This window comes from Vanessa cardui, chromosome W, assembly GCF_905220365.1.
Source record: "Vanessa cardui chromosome W, ilVanCard2.1, whole genome shotgun sequence".
Lineage (NCBI taxonomy): Eukaryota > Metazoa > Arthropoda > Insecta > Lepidoptera > Nymphalidae > Vanessa > Vanessa cardui.
The window spans coordinates 3,047,979-3,058,656 of record NC_061153.1 but is presented as its reverse complement, the minus strand read 5'-3'; the positions used below and the strand labels follow the sequence as shown (position 1 = coordinate 3,058,656).

Sequence of the window (10,678 nt, the reverse complement as noted above, 5' to 3'; positions counted from 1 at the left end):
ACTTTCCTTGGTCATCTAGAGTCGAGTTCGACGCGAAGAGAGACCCTAAAAGATCGGCCTTCTCCTTCGCGGTATGGGCCAATGACTCACCATCCCTGTGCAAAGATGGAAAAGAAGGCTGACAGAAATTCCCTTGGACAGCCTTAGCGAGAGACCAGAACGCACGTGTTCCTGAAGGGCAGCGCACCAGTCTCTCGCCAATTCTGCCAATGTACTTCGACTTCGCCTGAGCAATCACGTTTTTGAAGGACCTGGAGGCAGAGTTATATTCCTTTCTGAATGTGCTGGTGTTTGCACCACGAGACGCCGATGCGTTAGCCCAGTCTTGATAACGTTCCAATTTTCGGCGTGAAGCCGTTTTACAGAAACGACCAAACCAGGGCTGGGACTCGCCATCAATGGGCACCGCAGAATATGGAATGAAAAGTTCCATACCCTTAAGCACCACATCGGCGACAGAGTCAGCAACAACGCTCGGATCATCCATCGAGAAACAAACCCGCCCCCATGGGTAAGATGCAAAGAAGGACCGCATCCCATCCCAATCTGCTGACTTGTAGTGCCACACGCGACGACAGCCCCCCGAAACGAGGTCGTGAGTAACGTGTAACTGGCACTGTACTCCGGACGAGACAGTGGTCCGACGAGCCCAGAGGCGGGTCGACGACAATCTGATAGCCATCCTGATGTGAAGTCAGCAGAAGGTCCAACAGGGAAAGTGTATGATCCTCCACGTCCGGTATTCGCGTTGGCGAGGTGACCAGTTGTGTCAAATCATAAGCCAAAGCGAAGTCGAGAACAGATCTACCCGCATGATCAGTGGTGCGTGATTCAAGCCACTCAGTATGATGAGCATTGAAGTCGCCCAGAATAATAATAATAATAATAATAATATTTTATTTCGACCATCCAAGGATCATAACATTTACATTTATACAATTACATATTATCTACTTATGAAAAGATATTAGTATACAAAATATTTATTTTAAAACTACGTTAGTAACAATAATAAAAAAATATACAATAGTTAAAATTTATTTAAATACTTACTCTATTTATTTATTTAAGACAGGAACGATTTGCCAGCACATGAACCATTCCACAATGATTCAAATACCGGCAATCGCACCTGTCACTAAATGTTTTCAGGGTGCTGCTGGGACTAGCACGAATCCTACGCAACAAGGATGTACACCGTTTTCTTAACGTAGTGTAAAAACAATCTACTCGTGCTTCGGCAAACATACCGGATGCACTGCAGTATCGCGGTAGACCCATCAGCAACCTAAACGCATTATTATATTGTACCCGTAGGGCATTGAACTGTTTTTGCGTGTAGTCGACCCACAGGTTGCTCGTGTAAAATGAGGTACAGTAAGCTCTGAAAAGAGTGACTTTAACATCTATGGAACAACGAGCAAACCTGCGTACAAGCATATTAGCTCTAACAGACAACGCCCTGCGCTCCCTTTCCATGTCTGCATTATCTGTCAGGTCAGAACAAACCACATGTCCGAGGTACTTAAACTGCTCCACCCTTTTCAATGGAGTCCCATATAGCTTAACAGGAGGAACTGCATAAGACAGTGGCTTATTACTGGCCGGAAACACCATGAATTCGCTTTTCTTTACATTATATGTCAAGCCATTCAAACTAGCATAATTTTCACAGATCTTAAGCAATTTATTAAGACCAGAGACAGACGCACTCAGCAGCACCATGTCATCTGCATAACTGATATTATTAAAACATATGCCGTCGATATAACATCCGACATGTGTGCTACTGAGCTCCTCAATCAGAGCGTTTATGTAGAGGTTGAAGAGCTTAGGTGATGTAAGCCCCCCCTGCCTTACGCCACACTCTAGCCTATATGGTTTCGAGAGGCTTTCAGACCATCGTACTACATTGACCTGATTAAGATACCAAAATTTAAATAAATTACTGATTTCAAGAGGTATCCCCGTGTGTTGTAACTTTTTCCATAAAATATCATAATTTACCAGATCAAAAGCCTTAGATAGATCTAAGAAACATGCAAAAACTGGTGTGGATCTCTCTGTGTAGTACCTGACAGTTTGCTTCAAACACAATATAGCTGATTCTGTGGATAAGCCAGGCCTGAAACCAAACTGATTATCATGCAGATTTAAGTATTTGTCGAGTTGTGTATCAAGCAAACCATCAAGCACTTTAGCTGCAACAGTAGCGAGAGAAATCGGCCTGTAGTTGGATTTATCACTAATGTTACCGGTTTTGTTTTTCACGATTGGTACCACCACGGTCTTCATAAGTGCCTCGGGTAAATATGCATGTTTGATACAAAGATTGTATAAAGTCGCTAAAACTCTCGAAAGATGAGGCCCTGCATGTTTTAGATGTTCAATACTCAACCCGTCGTGCCCAGGAGATTTTCCGCGCGACATAGAGTTAATTATCTTGTAAACATCATCGGGTGTAAAACGAACTTCTGTCCCTGGACAACGTGTCGACGAAAAATGACCCTGTTGTGATGGCCCCAATGGCGATGTTACTGTAAAATGATCCCTAAACAGATCGGCTATAAGACTGTGTTCACTAATACCATCGACGCTCACTGGAAGGCCAGGCCGACCATTATTTATTTTGTTTGTGGCCTTCCAAAAATTATTGAAGTCATGCTTTGAGTGATGTGAAGCAAGGATGTCCATTTTTATTTGCTCACTATGATTTTGGCACCACTTTAACCTTGACTTAAAGATACTTCGGGTTTCTTTCATTTTATTATACACGTGACCTTCTACAGGCTTACCATACCAGCTCCACATCAAAAAAGCAGATCTGGCCTCCCTATGAGCATCGCGTACATACCTGTTCCACCCAACTACAGGCCGCCTTTCAACAGCTCCCTTTACACTGCACGATTCACTTGCCGCCATCGACAGTATATTAATGACATCACTATACAGGTTATCAATTAAGATTTTGTGATTCGTATTTTTACATATGTAATTACCACAAAAACTGTCATCTGGCAGTTCTAAATTACTTAATCGCTCATGACATAACATTGTATACAGTTGTATTTGTTCTGGGTTTTTATTTCCCCATAGTACTGTATTACGAACAGATTTATCGTTATAATTTATTTTTGGTGGAATTAACTCTAAATTACATTCGATTATTAAAGGAAAATGGTCAGACCAAAACACATCATACATTATATAAATGTTTACAATAGATGATAGGGCGGACTTGGTGACTACACAATGATCCAGCCAACGGTTTGTTCCGTGGGCTTCACTGACAAAAGTGTATGTGCCCGAATTGAGACCCAAAAACTGTGTATCAACACAGGTCCACTTTAACTCGTCACAAAAACATTTTAGTTCAATATAAAACTGTTCGTTAGGATGCGCGTTAAAGTCCCCGAGTATATAAACGTACTCGACATTTTCATTATTAATAATAGCACTTACCGAACTGAGTATATCCGTAAATTCTGGGAGATTTTGAACATTTTCAGTAGGCATATAAACACTGAATACCAGCACTGCCCTGTGGTCAATCACTATTTTTATTGCACACAATCGAGGGTTATCACATTGCACTACGAATACACTTGGAAAGACACTTTTCTTCCAAAGCAGCGCGACACCTCCATACGGTCTGCCACGTAGCACACCCACAGCTGTGTCTACCGCAGAGGTACCAGTACAACTATATTCTTCATTAATGTTACTCAGGAATGGTATATCGTGCGGTAGTAACCAGGTTTCTTGCAAGGCTATAATATCCGATATCTCACATAGCTGATTTATATCGGCTAACGATCTTTTTACACCTTTGCAGTTAAAACTAGCTATTTTAATGTTATTCATTTACAGTATTGATGGGGTAATTTTCGATCTTATCAGATGCAATATGCGGATTATTTTTATTTTTAAAATTTATGAATCGCCTAAAAATAACTCCTTGTGGCCATAGTTTATCATCCAAGAATGTACCCAGTTTATGTTCGGAAACAAAGAATTTATAAGCATTGTAACCCTTTTCCCTTTTAAAAGAGATCTTTTCTAATTCAATAATTTCTTTCGTTTTATTACGTATATAGTCCTCAATGTCCTTCTTTGTCGTGTCTTTGTGTATTTTTGTTATAAATATGGGTACACTTCGTTCCGCTGCCTTAAAATTACAATCCTTATCATTGGATATGCCTGTCGTGCCTAAATAGCGATATGTATATTTGTACTTAGGTTTACGACGCTGTACTGTTTTCCACTCGTTGTCTCTTTTTATTACCTCCGCAAAAGATAATGCACTCTTTGTTTGTTCATTCATCGCCGCAATCACCTGATCGCACGGAACGGTAAACGGGCGCGTTGTTGCCTCGCCCCCTGCGCCTTCGTCTCGCACTACGGTACGACCTTGACCGAGGATGTCGCTGTCGCCGACCGTTAAGCGATTCATATTGTCACTTGGTACCTCACTACCCTCTTCTCGATTCCGAAAAAATTGTGGTGATGACGCACAATTCGACTGATTTTCATTATTTGAAATAAACGTATTATCTAGGTGCGACAAACCGATGGGTCCACTATCACAATATGCTCCTCTTCTCATGTTCACTTTCATTGCAGATAAAGGCGGAGCAGTCATTTCACGTTTATGACATTCTTTTGTTATGGATTGTAATTGATCTAACGTAACGTATGATGATTTAATTTCTTTTATTTCGGCTTGTACGACAGCTAAATCCTTAAGAAGCTTCGATACGTCCAGATGGTCGAAGGTTATTGGAGGCAACTTGTCAAGATCTTTAGCCACAAAAACTGGTAAGACATCAGGATCAGTGCTTTTGAAAATACTGATGATGTCATATAATATGCGATTTTCCTTTCCCTTACCTTTCCTTCCAGTTTTACGGAATTCATTAGGCAGGGATTCCACCAATAAGCTATTTGCTTCTTCAATCTGATTTATTGAGTACGTCGATGCACAGATTTTTACTAGGCTTTCTTCATCAGCAATAGATAGCTTATTCTGTATATAAGCTAGCAGCTCGGATATAACAATGTTGCACGTATTACATTTTAACTTCATCTTGTATCAAAAATAAATTGCATCGCACTCGCAAGCAATCGACAACACACACATACACGTCCGACGTCCATCGATGCGCTCACGCGACTGATCTCTGCGGATGGAGTTTGCTGCAGCACGGAATCTGTAGCCAATTGGACGTGCTCAACCAGTCGGTCGGTTTCGGCATTACCGCTATGGAACCTATAAAGGCACGCGTAGATTCGCGGATGGTCGTCGCAGTCTACGCGCAGCCAGATAATTGATAGTTCCTGCCCTTCAAGGCTGCCGAGGCGTCGAGAGCAGATATCATCTCTGACGTAAACGCACACCCCAGCTCGTGGCACAAAAGTATGCTCCAATTTGTATCCGGGGAAAGAGAGAAAAGACGTATCGGCAGGAGAAGATATCTGGGTCTCGGTAAGAAAGAGCAAGGCCGGCTTCGCCGTCTCAAGGTGAAAGTGAACGGCATTCAAGTTGGAGTTGAGTCCCCTTATGTTGCAGAAGTCCACAGCGAGTGTGGTAGGGGTTGCCTTATGATGCCTGCTCCGCTTGCCCCGAACAGTGGCGAGCGCAAAATACCCCCCCCCCCCCAGAATTCGGAGGGCAGCCTGGGCATCCCTGCTCAGGTGGTGTACGTCCTGAGCATGGATGCCCAGAGAGGGATTCTCCACCGCAGTCGCTGATGGTACCCTCCTGGGGTAATGTCACCAAATTCTGCACAACCATGTTTTGGGGGGAGAGGGATCGGGCCTCCGGAACTCTCACTTACCGGACGAATCGCGGTAGCATAGCTACCACTTCACGCCGATTTTAAGTGAGAGAGTGGTACTTCCCCGGGCGTGCCGACCCATTCGACTGCAACCGAGAGGTATGCAGTGTGGCACTACCACTTGCAAAAACGTAATCGTAAACTCATAAATATTATTCCAGTCAATACCATTGGCGTCATAACATAAATTTGCAATATTTATATTTTTCATATTGCGTCTTAAAATTGTTTTGGTCTTGCGCTTTAAGAAGGAGAGTTTATAGCTAACGAAGAGTAAATCATGGAAGGAGAAAGGAGCTGTCAGCTGACCATGAGCTGACACACTGTAAGGGTTGGAGACAATAATGGCATCAAGAAGAGACGGAGTATAATTAGGTGAAAAATGAGTTTCTGAGAGAGGAAGAATAGTATAATTAAAAGAAGACAAGATAGATTTTAGATTTGTCGCTCTGTGATCATTTTTCACGAGACAAGTGTTAATGATCACATGTTCATAAGAAGGTGAAAGTTTCTCAAGAAGGTGTTCAAAGGTGTTAAAATAATTAATATTTAAGGAAGGACAATAGAGGACCCCTAAAAGGAGTTTAGTGTGATGGGAAGAAATTTCTATAAAGAGGTATTCAAGGATGTTAGGGGAAGGTTTGAGGATTGTTGTATTAACCGAAAGGGTATATTATGTTAGTAATATCAAAATATTAGTATAATATGTATTATGGCAACACTCAATAATTAATTATATTGTATCTGTTCCTTTTTTCAAATAAAAGTCAGTCATTCCGTTCGGTTAAAACTTTTAAAGTGAAACGTTGTTTTATTTCAGGTTATGGGCCCAGGGCTCCATAACTCTCGCGGCAGTTATTTTTCTACAGTGATATTGTTTTCTGTATGGACTTACGATAGTAATTTCGCTGAAGTTCGAGGACAATATAATTTTACTACGAGTTAAAGTGTGTAGTGTTACGCGGACTAAGTTAACATGGCTACTAGTCAGAACTATATGATGAATGTGCCTAAGCTTAAAGGCCGTGAAAACTATACCGACTGGTGTTTTGCTGTAAAAAATGTTCTAGTGTTGGAAGGCATGCTAAAATGTATTAAGCCGGAGTCAGGCCAACCAGATATAAGAGCCGAAGAGGATGCTAGAACAAAGGCCAAAATGATTTTGATGATTGATCCCTCAATTTACGTCCACATACGAAATGTTACGACAGCTAAAATTCTATGGGATAAATTAAAATCATTATATGACGATTGTGGATTTACGAGAAGAATCAGTTTACTTCGAAATCTTATTTCGATTCGACTTGAAAACTGTGATTCGATGTCCTCATATGTAACACAAATCGTAGATACTGGTCAAAAGCTAGCGGGAACTGGGTTTAACATAAGTGATGAGTGGATCGGGTCATTATTACTTGCTGGATTGACCGAAAAATTCGCGCCAATGATAATGGCCATCGAACATTCTGGAATGTCAATTACAACCGACGCCATAAAATCAAAGTTTCTTGATATGGAACCAGAAAATAAAATAGATGGCGCCTTTGTAGCATATCATAAATACCAACGTAAGAAAAATAGCAAGTCTGTGGTCAGAGGAAACCATGATGGCGGACAGATGTCAAAGTCAAATGCAAATGTAAACAAACAAATAAAATGTTACAAGTGTAAAGAAGTCGGACACTATCGGAATCAGTGCTCTAAAATAGATAAAATTGAAACAAAAACTAAAGAAAACTCAATGCGGGAAACTAATGCATTTAGTGCAGTTTTTTTGAATGGTAGTTATAGCAAAACGGACTGGTACATTGATTCCGGAGCAAGTGTTTATTTGACAACAAACAAACATTGGATCGAAAATGTGTCGTATGATTGCATTCCGATGGAAATTATTGTCGCTAACAATAATAAAGTCCCTGTTGTGTGTTCAGGTGATGTGCAAATCAGAACATGTACGGACGAATGCAATATTGACGTAACAATAGAAGGAGTGTTATGTGTTCCGAGTCTTACGACTAATCTCTTATCTGTGAGTCGATTGATAAGCAAAGGAAACAGAGTGTCTTTTACAAATGATGGTTGTGAGATATACAACAGAAAAGGGAACCTGGTAACAACAGCTATACTTGTGAACGGAGTGTACAAACTAAACACACCTGTTGATTTCACGGGTGTTGCAATGATAACCAGTGAAACCTGGCATCGAAGATAAGGACACCTGAATAGTAGTTACCTGAATAAGATGGTTGATGCTGTCAATGGTTTGACTATTGATAAGAAGTCAGAAATTACTAAGAGTTCCTGTATAACATGCTGTGAAGGTAAACAAAGTCGACTGCCGTTTCCCAGTGAAGGAAACAGAAGTACTGAACTGTTGAATATTGTACATGCAGATGTCTGTGGTCCCATGGAGAACATTTCCATCGGAGGATCAAGATATTTCATACTTTTCATTGATGATTATAGTAGAATGACCTATATTTACTTCATGAAAAATAAAAGTGAAGCTTTTCAATGTTTTAAAAACTATAAAGCTAAGGTTGAAAACTATCTTGATAAAAAAATTAAGGTTCTGCGTACGGATAATGGTAAAGAATTTTGTAACTTTGAATTTCATAAATTTTTAACGAATATGGGAATAGTTCATCAAAAGACTAACCCGTATATACCAGAACAGAACGGTTTTGGCGAAAGAATGAACAGAACGCTTATTGAAAAAGCTAGATGTATTTTATTCGAAGCAAATTTAAGTAAACAGTTTTGGGCAGAGGCGACTAATACTGCCGTTTACTTACAGAACCGGACTGTAGCTCCTGCGTTAGAAGATAAAACTCCATTTGAATTATGGACACAGACGAAACCGGATGTCAGTCACCTTAGAATTTTTGGCAGCACGGTAATGGTTCATGTACCAAAAGTAAAGCGCCTCAAATTGGATAAGAAATCAGATAAATGTATTCTAATGGGTTATTCTGAAGATACAAAAGGATACAGAGTTTATAATCCTAAAACAAAAGTTATAACTACAAGCCGACATGTCATTATTATAGAAAAAGAACCTCAGTCACAAGATATTATTACTGTTCAACAAAATAATCATTTGAAATCAGATGTTGAAGAGGAGAGTCCAGATTCAGTGGGGAACGATTGTTTATCAAAAGACAATTCTTCTACATATGATGATCCAAATGATAGTTCATATGTGCCTAGTGAGGACGAGGACTATAACTATATTGAGCCAGTTGAACGTAGAGCACTTACGAGGGAGCGAAGGAATCCAAGCAGATATGGCTTTTCAAATATGTGCCTAAGCAAAAATCAAATAGATGTAAGTGAAATACCATTAGAAGAAGCTTTACGAGGGCCTGAAAAGGAATTTTGGTTGGAAGCTGTAAAAGAAGAGTTACAGTGTTTTGAGGACAATCAAGCATGGGAACTGGTAGATCCCCCAGTTAACGGAACAATTGTAAAGTGCAAGTGGGTTTTAAAGAAAAAGAGTGATAGTGAAAATAAAGTTAAATATCGTGCAAGATTGGTTGCAAAAGGTTGTAGTCAAAAGTGTGGCATAGATTACAATGAAACTTTTTCTGCGGTCGTGAGACACACCACATTACGATTGTTGTTTGCTCTATGTCCTCAAATGAATCTAGATACTGCACATTTAGATGTAAAGACAGCTTTTCTCAACGGAGAACTGGAGGAAACCATATACATGCAAAAGCCAGATTATTTTGTATGCTCTGATAACAATCAAAACAAAGTTCTTAAACTAAAAAAGGCAATATATGGTTTCAAACAGTCCTCCAGAGCTTGGCATAAAAAGGTTGATAATTGTATGATAGAGAATGGTTATCAAAAGTCCAAACTTGAACCTTGTATGTATGTTAAAATAGTTAATGGTAAAAGGACTATAGTTACATTATACATATGTTGATGATTTCTTTGTGTTTTCAAATGACAAAATTGAAATGAACCAGTTAAAAGAAATTTTAAGTACTAAGTTTAAAATAAAAGATTTAGGTGAAATAAGACAATGTCTTGGCATGTGTGTTAAATTTGATAAGGATAAAAATGTTTCTTTAAGTCAAAAAAATTATATAGATTAATTGTTATCTAAATTTAATATGACAGAATGTAAAGTTGCTAATACGCCAATGGACACTAAATTAAATATTGAAAAATGTGTAAATTCTGAAAGTCAATATCCATATCAACAACTGATAGGCAGTGTGATGTATTTAGCTATTTTAACAAGGCCTGATATATCTTATGCAGTTGGATATCTAAGCCAATTCAATAATTGTTACAATACTAAGCATTGGGTTTATGCAAAGAGAATATTGAAATATTTAAAAAAGACAAAAAATATTGGTCTAAAATTTAGTAAAGCTGGAAATCCAAATATTACAGGCTATATTGATGCCGACTGGGCAAATGATCCTAATGATAGGAAGTCATACTCAGGTTATTGTTTTATGTTGATGGGGTCTGTAATTTCATGGGGATGTAAAAAACAGCGTTGCGTAGTTCTTTCTAGTACTGAGGCAGAATACACTGCAATTTCGGAAGCTTGTAAAGAAGCAGTTTATCTAAGAAATTTGCAATATGAAATTACTGGAAAAATGTATACTATTAATATATGTAACGATAATCAGAGTGCATTGAAGTTGTCGGAAAATCATATGTTCATAGTAGAACAAAACATATAGACGTTAAATATCATTATTGCAGAGAAGTCGTTTTAAAGAAATTAGTTCAGTTACAGTATTTGCCGACAGCTGACATGCCCGCTGATATATTTACAAAAGGCTTATGTCCAGCTAAGCATTATAAATTCATGT

The 10,678-nt window shown here is 39.1% G+C and overlaps 1 protein-coding gene across 1 annotated transcript; it reads right to left on the bottom strand.

Annotated features, from left to right (window-relative positions):
• Positions 1 to 954: 954 nt before the first annotated feature.
• LOC124542674 lies at positions 955 to 5,172 on the bottom strand. The gene has a single exon (XM_047120599.1). It carries the CDS (start codon positions 3,862 to 3,864, stop codon positions 1,063 to 1,065), a length of 2,802 nt encoding a protein of 933 aa, XP_046976555.1. The 5' UTR covers positions 3,865 to 5,172; the 3' UTR covers positions 955 to 1,062.
• Between the last annotated feature and the right edge of the window lie 5,506 nt (positions 5,173 to 10,678).